Source organism: Anser brachyrhynchus (assembly GCF_964034855.1).
Source record: "Anser brachyrhynchus genome assembly, chromosome: 20".
Taxonomy (NCBI): Eukaryota; Metazoa; Chordata; class Aves; order Anseriformes; family Anatidae; genus Anser; species Anser brachyrhynchus.
In genome coordinates this window covers 5,793,768-5,817,806 of record NC_137713.1, presented here as the reverse complement: position 1 = coordinate 5,817,806, position 24,039 = coordinate 5,793,768, and the positions used below count along the sequence as shown (strand labels likewise).

General features: G+C 60.0%; 1 protein-coding gene across 4 annotated transcripts in view; it reads right to left on the bottom strand.

The window, feature by feature from the left end:
- The window catches only part of SMG6 (SMG6 nonsense mediated mRNA decay factor), a 109,332-nt gene that overhangs the window by 64,287 nt on the left and 21,006 nt on the right, over window positions 1–24,039 (bottom strand). For all 4 annotated transcript variants that reach the window (XM_080562808.1, XM_080562805.1, XM_080562806.1 and 1 more), the window contains 2 exons: window positions 20,071–20,132; window positions 16,447–16,592 (listed from right to left, as the gene is read on the bottom strand). In XM_080562808.1, coding sequence (XP_080418934.1) covers window positions 16,447–16,592; window positions 20,071–20,132 — 208 coding nt within the window. The remainder of the gene's footprint in view (window positions 1–16,446; window positions 16,593–20,070; window positions 20,133–24,039) is intronic.

Here is a 24,039-nt window from a genome sequence, read left to right as displayed (position 1 = left end):
GGTTATTTGTTTCCACGGGGAAAGCAGGCACATGCGCCGCGTGTGTGCCCCTAAAAAAAACACATTTCTGCAGCTCTGGAGGACCAAGTGGTCCTGCAAGCCCGGGCAGCAGCACGTGGTCCCGCTCCACTGCACAGCCCAGGCTAGGGCAGAGAGAGTGACATTAGCCTTGAGGACAAGCACAGAGCCATTTCCACTTGAAAAGGGAAAAGGATAGTGGTTTAAAATTAACCGCGGCCTTTTCCAGGAAATATCAGTGGAAAGAAGCAGCCATTTTTAGAACTGTTATTCTCAGAAATTTCCTGAAAAGACCCATCAGTCAAAACACCGACTGAAGCCATTTCCACTTGCGCCGAGCCGCACTTCGCAGCTCCCTGCGCTCGGGGGGCCTGACCCCGGCGGCGGGGCCGGGAGCCTGGTCTGCACCCTGCGGCCCCGGCGAGGCTGCAGGATTCGCTTTTGGACACGCACCACGGCATGCAGTGGCACAAACACCCCTGCTAACCGGGGCTGGTGGCGGATCCGTGCTCATGACAGCTTTTGTTAGCTAGGTCCACTCCAAGACGTGCCATTCCCGTGCAGCCAGCTGGGGCTGAAGACACCCACAGCCTCACCCGACTGGCAAAGCCTGGGGAATCACCAGGAAAACGATTGTTTTCCAGCATCGCCTTCAGCAGGGCCGCTCCGAACGGGCGAGCTGACACCAAGACTTAGGGAACGCTCGCCCCGAGGCTCTGCGCAATCCCCGGAGCTGCTGGTCCTGCCTGCCAGCAACCAGCAGCAGGGGTTTGACCCGTCTGGCAGCTAAAAGGCTGCCACGTCCAAATGTACACGGCTCCTGGCTAGCTCCTAAGAAAGCGTGCCCCGCCGAGCTGGCAAGCCAGCTCCTCAGCACGTATATATATAGCTCTGGGCCAGCCCGGCACCAGCTGGCTCTTGCTGCAGAGGGAATATTGCTATAGGATGCACAAGCACAGTGGGGCTGGAGTGGTTTCCAAGGGTAAAGAGCCCGAAGACGAGCAGGGCACGGTACGTGTACAGGACATCCGGACGGAACAGGGCACAAGGCAGGGGTACGCCAAAAGAAGAAAAAACGAGGATGACGGAAACATAAAGAGGCGCACTGCAGCGGGGCAGGATGATGCAAAATGAAAAACATAAATAAAAAAATACCCTGTCCTCAGCCTGCGTGGTCCTCAGGTCCTTCACCCCTTCCCGAACGAGGGAACTCGTGGCCAGCGAGGGAAGCAGGGTGCCCGGCACGCGTGCTGCCCCGGGAGCCCGGCTCGGCGCACGCAGCAGGCACGGCAAGCTGCTACTAGCATCCCACCCAGGAGCTGCGCGCGCCCAGCCATAATTGTGTCAGATGTTATTTACAACGGGGGAGGAGGTGTGAACAGGGCTTCCCGAGAGATTTACTCCAGCCCCGAGTGCAGTTTCACCAGGACAATCGCAGCGAACGCCAGGCAGCCTTTCCGCCCCCCCCGGGTGCTGGAGGTGGGCACGGCTTTTTGGCAGCCGAGGCGAGCAGACAGCCTGCAACTTGCCTTCTCCGGGGCGAGCCTTCGTGAGCGCCTCGTGCCTGGAGCAAAAGCTAAGGAGAGAAAAGTGCCTGCAGACAGGAGCGTTCGCAGCAAGCCGCCTTTGCTGGGGCAGGAGCGGCAAAGCGAGGAGCTTCCGTTTCGACACATTCACTCGCTGCTCTTCTTTTTACAGCTTCCTGCGGGACCCGGGCTCCAGGGTGTCACTTTGCGAAGCAAATGCCAAACGTAAAGCAAAACCCGTGCCTCCTCCATCCCTCCGGGGAGGCAGCAAACCCCAGACCCCTCATCCCATGCCTCCTGCCCTCCTGCAGCAGGACCCCAGCCCGTGCCAGCGCCTGCTCAGCCCCCCCGGCTGGTGACAGTCCCGTGCCGGCACCCCCAGCGCTGCCGCGCTCCTACGAGAGGGGCAGAGCCCTGAGGCCGTGCCTACAGTGAAGCTTACCTAACACTTTCCATTGTAAGACCCTGTTTTTAGTTCCTAACAACTTTGCCAAACTTTAACCATTTAGGCTGCGGTCCCCCATGCCAAAAGCTTTCTTCGAGCTAAATTTATTGGGAAAATTTCATCTAAAAAGGTTCAGCCATTTGCCAGAATGAGGTTAGGGAAAATATATTGTTCTTCTCAAGTTAAAAATTCTTCGACCATTTCAGTGAAATCCCCAGCACCTTCACACTTCGGAGCAGGAACCAGAAGTTTGGCAGGGGACGGCTGCGGGCTTTGGGCGTGCCTTCTGCCACCTCACTCCACCCTTACTTTGCCAAGGGGTGAAAATCGGAGTGTTAGCAGACAGCTCGCACGTGCCAGCTGAGGCAGCGGCCGGTTAATCCGCTGGGACGGCCAACAGGAGGGGAAACCAACGGAGGGAAGACAAAGGAGAGGGAGCAACAGACCGAAAAAGGGTGCTGAAGCAGCAGGAGCGAGACGATGCTGTAGCAGCGGGGCCGTACCCTGCTCTCCAGGACGCCAGCCCCAAACCAACACCCAGACGTAATGCCCTGATGGGGCAGACTCTGCCGTGGTCAATCCAGATTTCGGCGCCCAGCGAGGATCCCAGATGAGGTCAGCCTGGTTCCACGGGGGAGCTCGCTTTTCTGAAGATGATGGGAATTGCATACAAATTACACGCAAAAAAAAAAACCCAAAAACGTTAAACGAACACAAAATGGAGCATTCAGAGGTCAGGAATACGAGACCCAGAGCTGTTCTTGCAACTTCAAGTCAACCCCATCGCACTTACACACTATAAGGTAGCCCTAACGACGTATCATTTTCTTCGGCTTCAAGGTGCCATTTTCAGCTGTCACAAAATGAACGTCCCCCAGAGAAGCCCTTCCTCACGTGCTGAAACACGCGTGTCATCAGTAAGGCTGGGGACTGCAGGGAACAGCCGTGTTTTGGGGACGAAGGTGGCTCAACCAGCTTCTGCCTTCGCCTCGGTCCTGCTCTTCCAGAGGGATCCGGAACCACTTTAACCACGCTCAGCTGATGTGGCTGGGATCTGACCGTCCCTCGCTTGCTGCCTGGCCCCGGTGACACAGAGGGGATCACATTTGCAGACAACGGGCAAACGCAGCCACAACTGCAGCTAATTAGTGCTCTGCTTTGAAAATGAATGACTGCAGCCCAGGAAGGACCATGTATTTAAGGTACCTCCACCTCCTCTGTCTCGAGGTGAGCATCCCAAACCTAGAAAACCCGTTAGTTCCCTAATACCTCAGCTACCCTCTGTGCGGTTTAGAGATATCACGCCGAAAGGCATCCAAAAGGGAGATGCTTTGAGACAGAAGCCAGTGAGCTTCTGCGATCCAGTTATTGGGCCCGAAGTGTCCAGCCCTCCCTATGCTTCATGCAGCACTGAGGATAGCGATAACACTTCATCAGCGACTGCTCTAGAAAACTCCCATGGGCAGGAAAAGGAATTTTACAAGCGAAAGGACCAAAGTAAAACAGAGCATGGGATCTTTTTGCCGCGTTATCATCCCCTCTATCACAGGAGCCCTTATCTGCATCACGGCACGCCACAAGCGAGTGAAGTGCTGCAGGATGCGAGCGCTGAGGCTCGCCCTGCTCGGAGGAGCCCCCTCGCAATGGTGCGCACACGGCCACGGCCAGTCCCTGGTGGTGAACGGGGGCCACGTGCTCCTCCTGTGGAAATCTGGAAAAAAAAAAATCAGCCCAGAGCAGTGCCACGCAAAGGAAGGTTCTCAGGTGTCGAGTGAGCAATTCCCTACTGGAAGGGCTGAAACCACAGGCACAAACCCACAGCACACAGGGAAACTGTTCCAGGAAGTCTAACATCCGAGCCCCAGTATTAGAAAATATGATCTCAGCGCTCCGACGACGCGCACGCGGCCGGAGCCTCAGGTCCCCAACCACCGCGCCGACTGCAGCGCGCGCGCACGGACTATTGAGCCCCCTGCCACCGGGCTCAGCCTGGAGCAACTAAAAAGCGCTAACCTTCTACGGTCGCTAACGAGCGTAAGACGTAACGGTTTGATGCCAAATTCCTCTTTTTTCCCGTGACTTGAGATGGGATTGGCATGACCGTGAAGCTCCCCGCAGCTACCGTTGCTGCGGCGCTCCCGACGCCGCCGTCTGCGGGGAGAAGCAGCCCCGAGCTCGCCGGGCTCTGCCCCGGGCACCCCGGCACCCCCCCCGAGTTCCCGGGCCAGCGCCGCTCCGTTTCCTGCAGAGATTTGAAAACCTGTTGCAGTTCCAAAGCGAGCTTCGATTTCACTGTGACCAGCAGCTCGGAGACTCGTAGTTACTATACAGCCGAATAAAATATTTTTTCATAAATTTAACGCCAGCATGTCTGTGTTTGGAAACTTTGAAAATCCATGTTGTATGGTTTACTGCACTGGAAAAGGTGCCAACAGAGTTTCAAAGGAAGGGAAGTGTATAACTGTTTCCTTTCAAATGCATTTTCCAATGGGATCCATTGAGGGAAAAGGCTGGAACTAACTAAAACATTATTAAAAACTGTTATGAAAAGAGACAGAGAGATGGAAAAAGATAGACAAAAAGTCCAATACACAGCCGAGAGGGAGGGAGGGAGACAGGCAGCGAGAAAGGGGATATGGGCAGAAAGACACTTTGGGTGGGGAAAACGGGGCGAGACGGGGAGTTTTATCTGGCAGTCACCGTTCGTGGTTTCATATTGTTGCAGATCAATTGATCGGGACTTCAAGTGCTGCTGGCCCAGTGGCACAAGGCGAACCACAGAGTTGGCTGCAGGCGCAGCGCTCGCGAACTGCTGACCTTCAGTTTTAAAACCAAAAATATTCTTCGGGAAACAGTCACACCGGGTTCCAGGCCGGGCTGCCAAGCGCAAACAAGCACTACTAACCTGAAGCAACGCCCCGAGCCCTTACCCCGAGCAACAACCAGGACTAGTAACCTGAAGTAACTCCCGGCTCCGGTTCCACCGGCGTTAACCCAGCGTGACATGTGCGCAGGGGCTCGGCTCGGCCGCCCGCACTGAGTGGAGCGGTTCGCTCGCCAATCGCTGACACACGCCGCCGCGAGGAGATGCAGGCATCGTCCCAGACACGCCGCCGACGGGCAGCCCCCGCTCCGCACCGACCCGCTGGCCGCGCTCGAGCCGCTCCGACAAAACCCAGAAATACCCAGACGATCGGGGCCATGCGGCGCCGTCAGCCCGGGTCCCAAACCTCCACCCGAGGTCCAGGCGCAGCCCTGGGTTTGCTGCCCTAAAAGTTAAGGGGGGACCGAAAGGGGCTGGAAATGCACCTTCGGTGGAAGACCCGGTGCCCCCCCGACATCGGGAGGGGGCCGGATCCCTGCGGCCCTGCCAGGCTTCAAAGAGCCAGGCTGGGGCGGGCAGAGCTGGGCGCGAGCCTGCAGAGCTCCAGGCCCGCGGTGCTGTGGGGTGCAGTAACCGTGGGCTGTAGCGCACATGTCGAGGGATGAGGGGAAAAAAATAAACAGACAGACAAAAGAATGAGGACGCTCTGCCAATTCCAATTGTGCAGCTTTTCTTTTAAATGCTTATCAAGCTGAGAAAGAGCAGAGTTCTTGGAAAACAAGGTTTCCTTTCTTCCGATGCCAGTGTCAAACACCCTCAAGGACGGGTACAGCACAGGCGCTCGCTGCCTGCCGCCCTCCCGCAGCCGCCGTCCCGTCCCGTCCCGTCCCGTCCCAGCTGCCCCTGGAAGGGCTCGCGAGCAACGGCCCCGGCGTTTCTGGTAAAAAGATCGCTGTGCTTTTTTTTTTTTTTTTTTTTTTTTTATGAATCTCCAATCTGGCTGGGTTCAAATTATGGCCAATTACCCACCGACACTTCTCGCTAATAAAATAAATTTTTACGGGCCCTAATTACTGCTTTCGCTGAACTGCTCTACAGGAAGCCGGAGCGCTGCGGCTCTCCAGACGGCAGCAGACGGCGAAGCGAGGCACCCGCGAGCGGAGCAGCGAGTGACTCAGAGGAGACGAGAGCTGGAAGGGGGGAGAGCTCGCGCCTGGCCGGAGCTGCACCGGTCCCCAGCGCCCTGCACACAGGGCCCGTTGCGGTGTCCCCCCCGCCCCGAGGCACGGCACCCCGCTACCTGTGACGCAAGGCAGGCCTCGGGGCCGGCACCGTGGGCGCGAACCGGCGGTGAAACTGTATTTGGAAAGGGGATGACATTGTTATTTGGAAACGGGATGAAATTGTTATTTGGAAACGGCTGCACGGGTCGCGTGTGGCAGGGAGCCGTGGCTCCGGGCTGCGCCTCCCCGCGGGGCTGCGTGCCCGGGGGGACCGGCCCCCGCAGCGGGGGGACCCCGAGCAGGGAGGGAGGGAAGGCACCACCCCAGCTCGGCTCCCACCTTCGGCTCTCTGTTACAGCTACGGTTAATTGAAAGAGACAGAAGCCTAGGCCAAACCAGCAGAAATGTACAAAATTCCTCTGCAAAACGTGAAGCGTCCGGGCTCCAAGAGCCCGCTCCCAGCTCCGCGCGCGCTCCCGCTCGCCAGCGCGGCGCGGCCCCGGAGGACTTCCTGAGAATGAAAAACGAGCAGGAACCCCGGAGGTGACTGCAACCCGCAGCCCGGCCCTCCCGGCTCGAGAGCTCGCCGGCGAGCCCCGCCGCTCGGCGAGGCGGCACGGACAGTGGGGCCGCTGCCACCGGGGCCGGGGAACGGCCGGGACGCAGCGGGAGAAGCGCCGGGGCGCAGCGCGCTGCAGCCCCCGCGGCCCCGGGCTGCTGGAGTCTTTCAAAGCAGGGCTGCCACGCAGGTATCCGGGCTCGGCCGGGGAACCGCGGCTCTGCTAGATTGATTAATTTTTTTCTTTCTTAAGCGGGATTACTTTAATTTTCGAGGCCTAATGGAGTCCAGCTGCGACGGGGAGGCGAGGCTGCAGTAGTACAAAGGCAGGCCTCTCCACGCTGGTGCAAACTTGTACAACGGTCGCCGCGCACACGCACGCGCACGCACACACAAAGACCTATAAAAAGGATGCACTGCAGCGGGATATTTTTAGTCCTGACAATACAGCACTAAAAATACGACTTTGCTAATACATCACTACAGAACTATTCCCAGTGTCCATTCAGGAACGGTTTTAAAACATTTATTTTTGTTTCCTTTTGCAATGGTCAGAGAGGAGGGAGAAAATAGAAACTCATTGATAAGAGGAAACGAGAGAGACATGAAAAATTGAAAACTACCTAAAAGCTCATGGAGAGGTTTATTTTATTAGTTCTTAATAAATATCTTGCAGATTTCCTCAGGAAATACACCAGATCACATGTAAAATAGTTTGGTACTGATGTCAACTGTGTCAGCATATGAAATCTATTAGGGTGAAGCCACAGCAGGGTGATCAGCGTGCTGAAAAACTGCACGGCACTGAGGCGAGGGGGGGCGGGGGGAATCTCACGGCCCTTCCAAATTCTTCGAGAGGTAAAAAAGTCAGCCAAGACGCAGAGAGAGAGAAAAAAAGATCCCACATCCTGCTTTGCGCTGCCAGCAATGTGAAGTGCCCAGAGATTAATTCTATGTCTGGCCTGGAAATGTGACTTTAAAGCATGGAGGGAGCGGGGAGGAGGAGGAGGAGGAGGAGGAGAGAGGAACGAGAAGGCCAGGCTAACGGGGACTGGCACCGTGCCACCGACCCCCCCCTCCTCCCCTTCCCCTCCCCGAGCCATGTTTCAACGTAGACAGCAGTAAACCCCAGCAGACAGCAGCTCCGCGCGCGCTGCCAGGGCCTCGCACCAGCTGCAGCGCGTCTCGCGCTCCGCGCGCAGCCCCGGTGCAGATGGGCCCGCGAGCGGCGCTTCCGCCGCGCCTGCCTTGAAAGCCACCAGCACATGTGGCGGCGCTGCGCCGCTGCTCCCCGAGGCGGGCCGGGCACGCCGGGGGCCCCGCTGCCGGCACCGAGCGTGAGGTCTCGGCAGCCCCTCGGCTCCCCGGGCCTCGCTCCGAAGGGTTGGTGCTGTTCCCAACGCGCCTTTGGCAGCCGGCGCCTCCTCTCCGGGGCCGTGCCGTTAGCCGGAGAGCAGGCGCGGCTTACGCAAGCTTCCCCGCGCTGGGGTCCGGCGGAGAAGCGCCAAGAGTTCACGGAGGCTGGGTCAGGAGCTTGGGCGGGGGCTGCACGCCGCCGGGGGTATGGAACGAGGGACCCTAGCACGTGCTGGGGACCCGTGCCAACCGCAGGACGCGTGCCAAGGGCAGGACGGATGGCTACGTGCGCCCTCGGCACGCCGCCTGCCAGCCGGCCCCATGGCCACGTTACCACACGCCGCACCCATGGGTGCCAAACACGGCCCTTTGCTACCTGAAGCACCTCACTTCAGTGCTGTCACCCGCCTGGGGATAAACGTGCCCCACGGGCACACGCGGTCAAGAGCGGGCACTAATTGGGGGAAAATCAAAGGTCTCCGTACATGAGCCTGAGTGGGGATCACCTTCTGGCCTCAGACACACGTATAAGTAGAAACGCAGCCACGGTTGTGCTCGCTACCGACCTCGGCATTAAGGCAAGAAGAGATCCCAGCGAGCCCCTGGGGGTGCTCGCTCCCAGCCGAAGCCCACCCGGTGCCGGTACCCGCTTTGCCGAGGGGCTGTGCCCGCAGGCAGGTGGGGAGGCCAGAGCTGGCACCGACCCCGGAGGGAGAGGCTGGAGAGGAGCCCGCGGCCCCCGCTGGGCGGCCCCGGGGAGGGAGATGAACCTCACCGAGCTGGCAGGTTGCAGCTAAACCCGCGCAGGGCACGGGCACGGGGCAGGCAGCCCTCCTTGCCTACACCTGGCAGGCTATAAAACAGCCCCACAAGCTCAATCAAGAGTTTTACAACTTCACAAAGCACCATAATTAGCCTAATTATCCGACGTTCTCTCGGAGAATTAAATAGAAATACAGTAATTGACTCGGCGTTGCTTAGAAGCGCGAGGAAATCAAAGGCGCAGCGCACATTAAAGAGGCAGAAACATCTCTTTAAAAGTGAGAGGATTTCCTGTCACGGTACGAACATCTGAAGCCTCCCCAAGCCGCTGCACCTGGGGTGACCCCGCTCCCGCTCCCTCGCACCCCTCTCGCCGCACACACCAAAGCAGAGGCGAGGCAGAGCCCCAGGACAGCTGCGTCAGGCACCTCCCTTCTCGCCTCGCAGCAGGAGGACGGACGGACACTGCGTGCCAGCACTCCATTTCCTGCCTCTCCTTTCATACGGCGACGCTGCTTCTTCCCGCTTGCCGAAAAACAGGGGTTGGGTTTCGGCCCAGGCAGAGCGAGCCCGCGCCTCGGTGGCACCGCAGCGTGCGAGCCCCTCGGAGCCGAGCCCACGGGGCAGCGGCCCTGCTCCGACTTGCCGTCGGGCGGCAGGAGCTTGGCTGGGAAGCAGACTCGGGCTTTGTGCTTACGAATCGTTTCCCTCCCTCTGTTGCCCTGAAACGAGAGCCCGGTGTCGCCCTGCCGTTTGGTGGAACCGCTTCGGGGGCGGGCAGGCCGGGCACAAGCCCCCCCCCGGTGCGTCCAGCTGACGCCGCTCCCCGGGGACTTGCGCCGCGCTCGGGCTGGAGGGCAGGACTGGAGAGTCTGACACACGGGCGGGCGCTCGGTTTCGCTGGAAACCTTCCCCTTCCCTGCCACAAAAGCCTCGCTCGATCTCTTGCCTCCGAAGCCGACGGCGAGATTGCAGAAACCTGAACTGCAAGTGGAAATTCCCTGCCGCGCGCTGCGCAGCGCAGCTCCTGCTGGCACTGGTGGCAGGGGGAAAAAACGTCACGTGGGCTCTGCACACACGGCTCGCTGAGGAGTCTTGCATCAGAGGGCAGAAGCCAGCAGCCAGGAAAATAACTCCAATTACGGTAAATAAATCCCCAAATATGTGACAATTTGCCTTTTAAACAGGAAACAGAGGGGAATAAGCAAAGGAAGACTTTGGTCTAAACATTGCTGCCACCAGCCTCAAGAGCCCAAGAGCGAGGCTCTGAAGACACGTCTGGGCCAAAAGCGTTTTACCTGGGCTTTTCTGATGTGTTTCAAAGGCTGAGACAGCTTCCTTCCCCCAAAGGAAAGGCGCCTGCAGTTCCCGGCAGCTGTGCCAACCTCCAGCTCTCCAAGCACTCGGAGGAGCAGCCCTGGAGGGACAGCTACCACCCTCCGGACACGTGCGTGACCCTCGCAGGGCTCCGTGTGAGCGACAGCCCGGCGCGGCACAGGAAACGTGCGCTGCGCGGTCACGCACACCCGCACCACGTCAGCGCTGCTCTCCCGCTCACGTGGCGGAGCCTGGGCACGGCCAGGAACAGCCGTGGGCAGCTGATGGAGTGTAAAAGCCCTGTGCGCACACGCAGAGAGCTCTCCGTACCTGCGTGCTCTCGAGAGCCTCCACGGGAGCACAGGGGAGGCCGACGGAGACCAGGCCCAGGCGCTCCTCCTCCGGGTTTCCTCCTCCCCTGCTTCCACGCTCGGACCTGAGGCAAACGAGAAGAGCAGCGCCACGAAGGGAGGGGAAGGACGAATTTAACGACCGGTTCCTCCAGGCTTAAAGGCCTTGGGAAGCATTATGTCTCAACAACACCTCGCTAAAGCCAGAGCCAGGCACTCTCGCAGGGAAACGGCATGCCGGGGCTGCCAGGTGCACGCTCGTCATCTCGGGACAGACGCTTCAGCCCGCGCTTGCCGCACGACGACCCCTCAGAAAGCCAATTAGAAAACCCCCTTGCACCGAGGGGGCCGCGTTCCCATTACAAAACCCAGGCCCCAGGCAGGCGGAGGGCCCTCGGGCTCCCAACGGCACCCGCAGCGGCAGCTCAGCCCCCCAAGACGCAGCCCCCAGCAGTCCCCCCCCTCCGTGCCGTGCCCCGAACTGCCGCAGCCCACGGAGCTGTCAGCTCCACGGGGCCGGCCGCCCTCCGGTGAAGCGCACGTTTGCCACGCGAGGAGGCAAACTATGAGAAAATGACTCAGTTCTGCTCCCCAGACAGGGGAAGATCAAGTTGCTGCTTCTGCTATCTACAGCCTGAGGTTTATTACGCTTTGTTTTGTGCCTAATTTTAAAACTCCACCAAACCAAGGCAGCCGTCCACAGCACTGCTTTATTTTTAAACGCACTCAGATGCGCTGGACTCCCTTGTGATCGACTCCCAGCACCTTCTGCCTGCTCCAACATGCACGATGTGGTTAGAGCCTCAAGAGAGGCCATTGAGATGTGGCTGCAGCAGCAGAGCGCTGCAGGCTTCCGCCGAGCCTTTTTCTGACGCTGCAGTGAGCTCTGAGCAAAGCTGGGCTCCAGCCATCGGAAACCAAACCAGGACCATGAGGATGGTCAGAGACGAGGCCCGGTTCTGCCGCCGAGGGCAGACACCGCCAGCTTCTGCAGCGTCTCCGGGGATATTTTAAGGGTTTACGCTTTAGCTCGTAAGGCCGAGCAGCTGCGGTCAGCAAAGCGAAACGTGCTCCGCTCCGTGCGCGGCGGCAGGACAGCAGTGGAGCAGCCGCTTGTAAGAAGCACGGGCTGAATTTGGGGGGGTCCTTCGGGGTCGGTGCGTCCCCTGCAGCCAGGCTGGGGTGCTGAACATACGTGGCAGGAGCAGGAAGGGAACCCTGCGCCTGCTAGAAGCTGCAGTTGACGCCCGCCGACCTGGGGATCCTTTTCACGTCTACCAAAAAGACTCGGGCAAGATCAACGTCAGGTTTTCGGCCAAGGAGGGCTGCGCACGGCACCGAACCCTTGCAAAAACTATAGTTAGTGGACGCTCAAACACGTAACGACGGCTCTGCGTTAGGCAGGCAGCGTTTCTGTTCCGCGGGGCCTGTGCGGTGCCGACCTACTCGACACTGCTGCGATGACACCGCAATGAAGCCGTACCGGGGAGCAGCGCACAATCCTCCCTTCCTTCACCAGCCTTTAGAGCTCCCCCGGCCAACCTCGCCTCGGACAGCACAGCAGACCTTGTCCTCCCGCAGAGGCAGCCCCAGCAGGGCTGCAAGCGAAGCCCAACCCGACCCCGGCCGCCTCCACAAACCCTCCTCGCGCCCCCCCCGTGCGCCCCGGCAGCAGGAGTGCCGCCCCAGCCGCAGCTTTCCGTGGCCAGCCTTCGCCGAAACAGCCCCGCTTTGGGCAGCAAGGCCGGCTGCCTGCTCGCTCCTCGGCCAGAACCTCGCCGTGCCTCCGCGCCCCGACTCTGCTCGGCCCCGGGGGACGCGACTTCACTCCCGGCATGTGCTGAGGATGCACATATGGCGTTGTTCCCCCCCCCCCCCCCCGCCCCCCGCCTCTTCCACCTAAGCCCGACCTCCCTAACAAACTCCACGCAGCGCAACGCGACGGGCCCGAGAGTGCCAGAAGGCATCCAGGTGCTGCAGCCTGATGCTTCGCACCCGCGGCCAGGCAAATTTGCCGGGATTTCCGGGAAGTGTCTCTAGGGTGCCCCGCGCTGCGCCCCCACTTTGGTGCGCGCTCGTCAGGAATGCGGGCCCGTCGGGGGCGAGGGGGGGGGTGGAGAGGGGAAGTTATTCTGGTGGTGGCCTATGAATAACATCCAGTGATTTATAGGAAGTATAATCCAATAATACAGTAAAATAAAACAGTGTGTCTGAGATGGGTTTGATTCCAGGAATTATAAAACAAATTATTAAAGAGAGAGAGAAAGAAAAAAAAAAAGAAAAAAAAAAAAGCCTCAGAGAGGCCAGATCGGAGTAAATTGGGCACAGATGGGCTGGGAGGGGGTTTCTCCCTCTCCCCTCACCGAGATGCCCCTGCCGCAAGCACGGCTTCAATTAGTCCTTTCAGAAACCAGAGTTTTATTTCCCCAAATTACAGAATTAAAAAAAAATTAAAATTCTCGGAGTGTTTGTGGTCGGGATAAAGGGATCCAAAGCTTCTCTGCAACTTGATTGTGCAGATGGCTACCAAACTGTTAAAAGGGCCACCCCGTGAAGGGCCCGCCCCAGCTGCAGCCCAGGATAGCCCCAAAACCTCAGGAGTCACCGACCTCCCCCGACAGAGCGCTCTAGCGACCGCACGGCCCTGCCACGCGGAGCACCCACGTCTCTCTGCCTCCTTCCCGTGGCTGGGCATCCTCGCCGCCCAGGGTCAAGGTCCCCAGGCTGCTTTTTCGCACCTCCACCGCTCCTGCCACGAGCGGAGGCAGAGCTTGCCGCGCGTCCCCGCGGACAACGGGGCGGTCGGGCTCACCGGGAGGAACGCGCGGCTCGGTGCCGCACCGCGGGGGGAACGCTTCATGTGGGAAGTCTTCGGCTTCCTCTGTCAGAGAAAACAACAGCCCCGAGCCATCTCCCGGGGTCTTCCCAGCGCTGCCTGGCTGCTCACAGGCAGCCGCGACCGGCTCCAGCGCGCCCGGCTCTGCTCCGGTGGGATGAACGCGGCTCCGGCGCTCACGGAGCCGGCACCTGCATGGGAGGAGGCCGTGAAATGCCACGCGCTGGTCACAGCTGGGTGCGGCTGGCTCTGAAAAGGGTTGAAACACCCCGCTGCGCCCCAACAAGTCAGCCCGTCGGATGAGCAACGGGACATCTTGCAAAGGCAGATTTAGGGAAAGGGTAGCCGCAAGCAACGAGGAGCACGGAGACGTTATTGCAGACACAGTGATGTAGGAAACCAACGCCAGGGCAAAGGAAAATGAGTAAAAGGCAAAGAGCAGATAGAAACCGCTGCCCACAAGTCTCCAAGCTCCTGTGCTGCCTGCTGCTCCACTGAAAAATTGGGACAGGCCGAGCATAATGCGCAGAGAGAACGGGGGAAGCTGATACCAAGAAAGGGGCCGGGTAGGTGTGAGGCATTAAGTCCAAGGAAAAAGAAAAGTGTTTGCTTAAGTGTTTGATTGTTAATGCTTCCTTTTTTTCAATTCCCAAACCAGTGCTCAGAAATGTGTGTCAACTGGCAGGACGTTAAATCACGCCAAAATTCCCCACGCCACGAGCGCCTTGCCCACCCCACCACCCCACGGCTGCTCGCGGCACCCCCGGATCCCAGCACGAGGAACTCATCAGAAAACAGACACGGGGCAAGCCTGCGAGTTTCTCAGGAGCAGCAGCTGTGGCTCCAGAGACCTGGAAATACATGGGAGGAGAGGGAGGGGAGCACATACCCCACGAGATATCTACCCCCGGACAGCAGGGAAAAAAGAGGCTCTCAGACAGACCTCCCTCGCTGGCCCCAAACCCCCAGGATCTCCTCCTGCTACCGCGAGCTCGCAGCTGAAGGTCAGACAGGCACATGCGCTGGGAAGGCCACAGCCACGCTCCGGTCCCAGATTCGCGGGAGGATTTCGGTAGGAGGGGATCTCTGGAGGTCGCTCGGTCCAACTGCAGAGCTCGATCCAGCTCCGCAGAGCTCGGGCGGCCGAGCCCTGAGTGCAGCGAGCGCTGCTCGCGGCTCCCCACCGAGGCTCCCCGGCAGCCGGGACGCAGGCAGGGCAGGGGAGCGCTGCCCCGCGCCCTCCACACGCTGGGGTCGGCCCCCTCGCGCCCGCTGCCGCTGCTGCCCGTGCGGCTGCAGCCCGGCGAGGTGACTCGTGTGCTGGGAAACGGGAGCCCGCACCTTCCCGACAGCCGTGCCTGCTGCCTGCTCCGCTCGGACCCCTGCCCGCAGCAACCCACGCACCGGGGCAGGAGCCAACGCCCTTCCCTCTCCCCCTGTGCTGGGCACTCGGTAATAATTCAGCAAACTTTCCTGCTCGCCTTTTAAACTCCAGGCTCTTTGCTTTCTGCTTTTTTTTTTTTTTCCCTCTTCCGCACCCAGCTCCCAGCACTTCTCAGTATCACGGCGTCGGCACCGAGCCCGAGCTGGGCTCTGCCAGCACTCAGCGCACGAGCGCTCGGAGACCACCAGAGCATTTGCGCTGACAACAGAATTTGCTTTGCCAACAATATTCTTAGCAATGTTTTAGGGTCACCAGAGCAAGGAGCCCTCGGGGAAATCCTTTAAGGGCACGAAGCCTCAGCTGGCAGCCGCCGTGCCATCGGACCTGCAGGCATTTCATGACCACCACCACCTGCTCCGCGCGCGGTCTGCAGGTCCCCAGCAGGAACGAGTTTTGCTTTTCTCTCGAGATCAGAAAGCTGGGAGCAGCTGGCAACTACTCACCCGGGAGGCAGGAAACTCCGAGAATACTTATTTTTCACATGAGATAAAAAGTGCTCCCTTTCTGTCACTCACTCACTCACATCCATGGCTCGGCTGCGGATGGAAGAGCCGAGCCCAGTGGTCTGAGAGCTGGGATCGCTTCCAGCTCTGCCACGGGGGCTTGCTGCACGGCCCAGACAGATTTCTTCCTCTCCTTACCACCCGCTTCTGTCTGCAGCACAGACACGGCTATTAATATACCTACCGGGGGGCTGCGCGGAGGCATTGCTCATAATCGTAAAGCACTTTGCAGCTCAAACATAAACACGCCGTTGCCGGTTGGCACACGGCAGGAAGGAGGGCAAGTCCTCGTACGAGGGCTGCCGGCTCACCCAGGGCTTCCCCCGCCTGAGGAAGGTTCCTGCGAGGCGGGCCGGGCACCCAGCACGGGGATCTGCACGTCCCAGCCCTCCTGCTGCTGCCAGCTCGCTCCATGCGCTGACCTCAGCCCCCGGCCAGCGGTCTGACAAGTGGCCAAGTGGCTCACGAGGGAGAAACCTTCCAGCAGCAGCTCCTTGGGGCTCCGCCGCATCGCCCACGCGCCGGCTTTGACTGAAGGCCATCAGCTGGAGGCTTCCACCTTTGGGATCCAGCCCCTAAGCCGCTGGTGTGCCCGACGCTGCCTCCTCCCAGCCGGGGAGCGCGGCCCCAGCCCTGCTCCCAAACGCGTGGCGCGGGCTGAGCCAGGCACCGGCTGCCGGGCAGGGACGGACACATCCCCTGGAGGCACAATTCCAAGCCCAGTGGAAGGGCTTCTGCTTTGGTGGCATCACAGCACAAACCCAACAACAGCAGGGACCACGCAGAGCCCCCTGGGCGATACTGGACGTGCTTCGTCCTCCGGGTGCCTTACCGTGGGGCGCAGCCTCCAGCCCAGCAGCTCCCATCGCACGGCTCTGCTGCCCGCCTGGATGGACGCAGTGGCAGGCAGCGCCGCTCTCCCAACAGCCAAAACCTCCCAGATCCTCCCAGCCCTCTGGGTGCCAGCGTGGGCACTGAGCAGGGCCCAAGCTAACTGCGGGGAAGGCAGAGCCGAAAAACGGAGCCCTCCGTCTGTGCCTGCTGACTCAGGCTCCAGGGAGGCGCAGCGCCTCCTCACCGCACCGTGTTACACACCTCACCGAGGCCCTTCTGTACAGGCCAGGGCTCTTTCGCTGTCCCTGCACACGCCGACACCCTCAGGCATCCACTCTGCTTCCCCATCAGATGCGTAATTCCCCCCCCACCCTCATCCAGGAGCAGCCTGACCCTACAAAGAGCGGCCGCTCCCCAGGCCCGGGCTCCCTTCGAGCAGCACGTGGTACCTTTGGGCTGGGAGTTGTACACCGCAAACATGTTGATTGCCACGAGCTGGAGCATGCGGGTGCTTCCGATGGGAGGAGGGCTGTGCTGCAGCAGGACCTGGAACTCCCTCAGGACCTCTTCGGCCACCGCAGGGAACGTCTCCATCCTGCAGGGAGAGAGAGAGGCTGGAGAACGCAGGCTATGCCCCGGGGCCGGTGGCACAGCTCCCTTCGTGCCACCTTTCCCCGAGGAACGGGGACCCCTCCAGCTGTCGGGGGGCTGCCTCCCGTCCCAGAGCCGCGGGGAATCACCGCCTCGCAGCGAAGGTGCAGGCGGTGCGAGGGAGACAGCCGAAGCCTTCCTCGGAGAGGGCAGCGAGGGATTGCTCTGTAACTGACAGGCAGCATTCCTTTGGCAGGAAAACGCGGCCTTTATGAGTCATTTCTGACCAACCATTTTTTTCTACTGACTTCTACCAAGCCGGGAGGGGTGCCAAGAGGCTCACTTGGACCAGGAGCAGCCCATGGGACAGAAACCTAGGCTGCAGCGAGCTGCACACACTGGTGCCACATTGCGGATGTGGCAGCTCCAGTGCCTTGAGCTCTGGCCAGAGCACGCTTCCTCCAGTGCCTGTCCCGCTCGCTCGGGACAGGACCCCACAAGAGCCCCAAGCTCCACGCTCCCAGCACGGTGACCGGAGTCCTTAAATCCTCACCGCTCGGAGCCCTGCTTCGCCCAGGGGACAGCAATTTGCAGATGAACACCCAGCCCCGGCTGGCTGCTGCTAACGCCAGTGCCGCAGCTGGGCCCCGCAGCGCTGCGAGCGCTCCTCGGGACACGGCAGTGCCACGGCCGGGGACGGGGTGAGCTTTCAGCGCCGCTCACAAGCGCCCGTGGAAACGTGACACGTTTATCCTGCTCTTCATCTGGCGTCGCCGAGGGAATCGGCTGAGGTTACACAGCAGAGCTGATGGATCCCCAGCAATCCCCCAGATGAACTGGGGTCAAAAACCAAACCGGTTGCAAAGAAGAGCACAGGCGGGCCGCAAAAATCACTGCCACGTGGCTGCCCACAACAGCCCTCCCCCGAGACCTCACCTGGTATCCCACAAAGGCATCTTTATCATCGAGAAGCTGCCAAAGGCTTTGTAAATTAGTGGGGGAGGGAAAAAAAAAAAAAAAGGCTCTCCCATCCCGTTGCCTCTGCTGAGCTTGCTCCAGACCCGCCAGGAACGAACGCTGCTCTGGCAGCAAGTGCCCGCTCCAGCGATCGGCAACACTGAACTCGGGTGCCCCAAAACGGGAGGGAGGGAGCCCAAACCTGCGGCGGGTAAGGCGTCTGGAGCCAGGGCAGGCAACCTCAGGGGCCTCCATAGCAATTTCCTCTGTCTTTCCCCCGAGAGATGCAGATCTTGTGATATCAGCACGCTACAGGCTGGATTAGCGAGCCGCTTCTGGTAAGCCACATGGGCAATTCTGCTGGGCTTCCCCAACAGACTTTCAGGACAGTAATAGGCTCTATTTTTAAAGACAGAAATGGCTTTCTTCTTAACCATATTTCACAGCTGCCTTTCGACAGCCGGTTCTACGTGGCAGCAGGGGTACCCTCTCCCCTGGCACCGTGTGCTGGAGCGGTTCAAGGCCCCCGTGACATCCCCACGAACACGGGTTGTAACGAACTCGTGCTCTGGAGCTGGGCAGGACGGAGCGGCTCCGCCAGCACAGAAGTGCTGCTCCCCCTCGAAGAGGCAACTTCCCTGGGCTTGGGGCGCAGCCAGGCAATTAGAGCAAACCGATCGCTTCGGAAAACTTCCTAATTTTGAGAAATCTCAGCCCCCAGCCAGCACGGCCAGCAACATCCTCCTAGAGCGGACGGGACACCAGGGCCGGAGGAGCCCTTTGCAGGACGGGTTGTTAGCGAGGAGATGAAGGTTAGCGCCACGGAATAACAACCAGAAGAAGTTGTGAGGGCTTCCTCAGCCCCGCCAGCTGTGCTCCGATACCGCCGCACATCTGGAGCGGCACGCGGTAACCCCACTGAGCTCAGAACCGGCAGGTCAAGAACAGAGCGGAAGCTTTTAATAAACTGCTTACCTGTGGTTTTAGGAGCAAAAGAGCCCGATCACTACATCAGCAGCTCTTCCCTACTTTTTACGGATAACTGACTATAGATCCTGCCCAGAGAGGACTCAGCTAGTCCTCACCTTTTACCTATATCGAGCACGGAAGCTATTTAGCAGGGCTGGACGATTTCTCTTCCTGTGTCATGGTATTACTTTCTAGTTCCCTTCTAAGTACTTGAGGGGATATTCTGCCATTAAACATCCTTGGGTTTTCTAAATGACTGTCCTGGGAAGCAACCGCCTCAAAAGCTGCATCTTAATTTCACAAAAGTCTCGGGAGCCAAATGTGCAAGCAATCACTGCAACATCCCCACTAATCCCCCTGCTGGCACGCATTCAGCCCGGAGCTCGGCCGCGAGCGTGGCCCGGCGGAGCCGAGCACCAGCAGCTCCCTGGACGCTCTGCCCTGCAGCACAGACGCGCTGCGATCCCCAAACCTTTCACGGGCTCTCGCAGCTTTCCTCCCGATTTCCCGCGGGCGGGAGGAGGACAACGAGTGCTGCCTCCTCGCTGCAGGCCGGCCTGCTGCCCCCAGGCAGGCAACGAGGGCTGTGCGATTCAGGGAGAGATCCACAGCCAGTGGATCGCTCTCCCCGTCTCCCTCGGCCACTTGGCTCTCCAGCGGGTTGTCCAGCGCTGCCCCCGCTTCGTTGCTTTATGAAGGGTGCAAAGTCAAGGACGTGCCCCCCTGAGGAGCCGTCCCAGGGAGCGCACCGTGTGGAACAAGTGCCACGGCTTTAGGGTGCGCGACGGGGTTGGGGCTGGCGTCCTGCACCCTCTGCTTCCCCTCTCCCAGGAGGGAAGGGGACAGGGCCCCCTCCGACACCTGACTCCGCCTGCGGAGCGGGGACAGCTCCGTGGAAGCCTGCGGGCTGAGCTCTGCTCGCCGGGTCAGAAGGATGTCCCCCGGGCTGGGCCCGCAGCCCAGGCCTGGATCAGGCTCGCTTTGCTTCAAGGAGAGCTCTCAATTATTCGAAACCAGCTTACGACAGGCGCGGCCAAGGGGGCACTTCGTGTAAACCCCTTCCCACAGCTCTCAGCTGCGAGGCTTCCCCCGAAATGGCAGCGAGGAGACGAAGGGCGAAGCCGGTCCCGATGTGCTGCGGACCCTCCTGCACCCTCCTGCCCCCAGAGCCCCCTGCCCGCCAGCTGAGGGTGGCGGCAGTGGGAAACGAGAGGGAAACTCCCGAGATTAACGGGGAGGGAGCACGGTTTGGGGCCAGGAGAGGGAGAAAACAGCCTCCGGTCCCGCCCGTGAGCGGATCCGCTGGCTGAGCTCAGCCTCTGCCAGAGGGTCCTGGTGCACCAGCAGGATCAGGCCTTGAGGTGGGGGAAGAAAAAGCCCCAACAATAACCAGCGTGGACCGGAGGGCGGGTAAGGAGAATAGGAACCAGGAGGCTAGGCCTGCAAGAATTCACACCCTGTGCCCTCAGCTCCAAACACAGCTTAGTTGCTAACAATATTAAATTCCAAAAAGACTTGTAATGTAGGAAAATAAAATAAACATCCTGCACACTTACCCAATCCTGGTAAACAGCTTCCCATGGGCATGGAGAAAACTGAGGATGAACCTTTTGTTCAGCTGCATGGGAAAAAAAAAAAGAGAGAGAGAGAGAGGAGAAAACAATTAAACTCTCTCCGATTTCCTGTGAATTAAGAATGTCCCCAGTGACAGAAGAACCTGGCCTGGATACTGGGGGTGGCACTGGAGATGGGAACCAAATGGACATGCCCGAACTCTTACAAACATCATGCATGCAGGCGAGGGCAAGTGCCAAACAGCTGGATGCGGAGCGGGGAGAGGGCGGTGGAGACACAGCACCCTCTGCCGGGACCTGGGTGCTCGCAGCAGCCCGGCTGGGCTCAGCGCCGCCAGCCCCAGGCACGGCGCAGCTCCGCGCCCTCGCCGGGACCCAGCAGCTTCTGCGAAGGGTGTCCCAGGGCACGGCGCTGCCAGCCGGTGGGGGAAAGAAACAGAAATACGGAAGCGACGCGGTCGGTGCTCAGGTTGGCACAGAGCTGAGGGCAGCCCCCGGTCGGGGCACGGAGGGAAATGCTCACAAAGCTCAGCAGCAGAGCCCGGAGCGCTTCTCTGTGCCGTGCCGGGGCAGCTTTCGGAAGCGAGGGGTTTTGGGGTGATGCTGTGCCCTTGCATTTAGCCCCAGCCTTAGGCAAAGGCAGAGAGGGAGCCTGAGTTTGGATTTATCAGAAAAGCCCCTGCAGCACCGAGCCTGGGGCAGGGCTCATTAGTTCTCTTGTGAGCAGGTGGAGCAGCGTGGAGCTGAGTGGATGCAGGGAAAAGTCCAAAGCACGTGGCATAAAGGCAGCTTCCTGCCCCACTCGGGTCCGATAACACCAAAATCTAACCGAAATAAATGCTTTCCGCCACTCGAAGCCACCTCTGCTAGCTCAGCAGCACTCTGGGCTTTCCCCATCCTTATCTGAACAGCTCTGAAGAAGGCTGGGGGTGGTACAAAGTCACTTTGCTCGGCCCTGGAGGTGGCTGTGTCGCCCTAGGGATGGCCTGGCCTCTCTCTTACCTTCTCCGCCACGAGAAGCTTCCAGCTAGCACCCACCCGCCTGCACGGCCTCACTGCCGTGACAAAAGCCAGGCTCCGAGCCCTGCTGACCGGCAGCGGCCCGGGTCCAAATGCTGCAGCTCCGCTCCCATTCGTGCCAGGATTTGTCACCCTGAACCCCTCTGCTTCCACTTGAGGGGGAATCAGGAGCGCGGAGAGAGGAGCAGGACAGCAGGAAGGGCTTCGGCAGTGCCAGCCACGTGCCGGGACGCTGCCGAGGCTCCAGCAGGCGGCACGGGCTGCCCTTGCCCTGGAGCTCCTCCTGCCTGGGGTGCGGAGCTGCCCAGCTCACGCCGTTACCCACGCGAGCCGCTCCGCGCGGCGCGACTGCTCGCCCCGGTGTAATGAACCCGCGCTGCGCTCCCCGAGGACCCGTGCGGGAGGAGGATGCCCCGCTGCAGAGCCGCTCCTGGGCCATGTGCGAGTTTCAACATAAAGCCTGCCTCATAAAACAAGCCAGACCAATTAAACTGGCCCCCGCAGCAAGGGGTTCTTGCTTGCTCGCTATTTTACTGCTGCCCTAAAGAGCCCTTTCCGCTGGAACCTGACTTTATTTGCCACCATTTTATTAACTCTGCAGATGAAAACCCAAAGAGGCCGGGGAACAGTGGGACGGCAGAGCAAAGCCCTCGCTCGCTTTGCCGGCCAGGTTTGGACGGCTGCTTCTCCACCACCCTCTTTAAGACACCAAGGCAGCTCAGAGCTCGAAACCGTTAACGTTTTCCTTCGGGCGACGCCCCGTGGAGGTGGAAAGCTGGTTCGTGACCGGCTCCGCGGCTCCAGCTGCTATCAGGCACCCCGAGAGCTGCAGCCAGCTCCCAGCCCCGAGCTCAGGTGCAGGAGCCCGGCGGTGAGCAGCGCTCTCCCCCTGCTCTCTTGCAGGCTGCAGGAGCTGCAAGAGGGGCACCGTCAGCTCCGTGCTCCTCGGTGAGGGGATGTGGGAAAGAGACGCTGCCTCCACCAACACCCAGGGCCCCGGCCTGACCCGGGAAAGCCCACGGCAAGGCTGACGGGCAGGTGGCATGCAGGGGAAATAAGAAACAAGGGCAGCAGTTCACCTCCAAGGCCCACGTTCAGCCCACAGCCTCGGGAGCGCTCACCCTGCAATCCCTGCAGCCCTTTACTGGCAGCGGGGGAGTACCAAAACTCCCCACCCTGAATGGAAAGTGACGCCCACGGAGGGACACGCACAGAGGCACCCGGCTCCGGGAGGGCTGGGCAGGACCCGGCTGCACCCAAACCTTCTCGGAGGGAGCTCCAAGCTCGGCTTTTTCACCTGCAATGCCGAGCACTAAGCGGTCACGCAGCACAGGACCCGGTGCTGGGACGTACACTGGTGCATGTAGCGTTTATTTTTTAGGAGGAAGCAGGATACCTGCCTCTGGGAAAGAAGCAGGTTTCGTGCCTCCTGCCAACTTTAGCATGAACCCAGCAAGCCCGGGCCGAGCCCTGTGCGCCCCGGCACCGTGGCATCGTGAGCAGGCACCTTTCGTGCTTCTTTCATCCCTTTTTTCTCTCACAGCCTCGAGGTTTTGATGAGCTCATCGCTTAACTTTGGACCTTTCATCTCCGAGTTCACGCGAGGGCCACGGGCTGCTTTGACTGGGCTTTTTCTCCGAATGACTCGTCCTGGAGTGACTCACCTGCCCCTCAGCCTCCGGGAGCCGAGCGCCGCTTCTCACGGCGAGAGGGAAACGGCGACTTCCACTCAGCGGCGCGGGGCAGGGAGGAGGAAGTCCCGCCGCCCGCCGTTCTGCATTTGGCGGAGAGAAACGCTTCCCCGAAGCCCTGCTGCCACGCTCCTGACCCCGGTACTGGAAGGGGAGACCCGCAACGACCGCCTGGCTTCATCTGAGCTCGGCCCCGTCCAAAAGGCTTCCCAAGAACGGTCCCCGTGTGGATGCCAGGGGAACACAGAGCTCCCCGTGGGCAGCTTTGTTCCCTGGGCCGGGGAAACAAACCTGGCTAGTCCCCGCTGGGCGCTTGGGAAGAGCCCACCAGACCAAGCAAAGCTTACACAACACGAAACGATGTCAGAAAACGGACTCTGTCCCTTCCAGCCGAAGGGCGGGCATCACCGATATGGAAGTTATGAGCATATAGCGAAGGCATTAGTTATAAAAACAAACCAGCTGTCAAGAAGAAGAAGGGGTCCCTGCACACAGTAGTGCCTGAAGCTGAAAACAGCTGTTTCGGCTGTCATGAGTCAGCATGTGCAGACAGACTAAATCCACCTGGGAAGAGGCAACCTCACCAGAGGAAGCAACCCGCTGCTGCTCGGGGAGCATTCACACGCCGCAGCGCCAACCGAACTGGATTTGTTGCCATGGACGAAATCAACAGTGACTAACAAACCGCTCGCCGAGCGGCTCGGAGCACAGACAGCAACGGCCCTGGAACAGGCAAGCTCGAATCCCGGGGAGGCCACGGGGAGTACGTCCTGACAGCACGCAGACCAGAGGCGGTCGGGCAGCTCAAGGAGAGGTTTGGTCGCGGCTCGAGCCAGGGAAGAAGAAAAGCGAGAGCCGACCTCGAGAGACTCCGCGCCGAGCGAAACGGGTCGAAAATGTGTCTCCCACCCCAGTGCAGAAACACAGGAAATGCCAGCGGGGTGCACAGGAAAAGGAGCGCCACGGAGCTGAGCTCCCGTGCTTGAACCCGGCACGGACCCGCTTGGCTCCCCGCGGGGAGCGCGCCGAGCTTTGGCACCTGAGCATCGGTCCCAGCTGCGAAGGAGGCACCAAATAAGGGAAGGATTCTGGAGCCGCGACTCCTGGGGAAAAAACCGTTTCAAGTTAAAAATTGTTACTTCAGGTTTGGAAGTAAATTTCAGGATCTGGTCTTTATCAAGCGAGGCAAACTTTCTTCAACATCAGCAAAGCATCTGCGGAGCAGAAAGCGGTGTCAGAG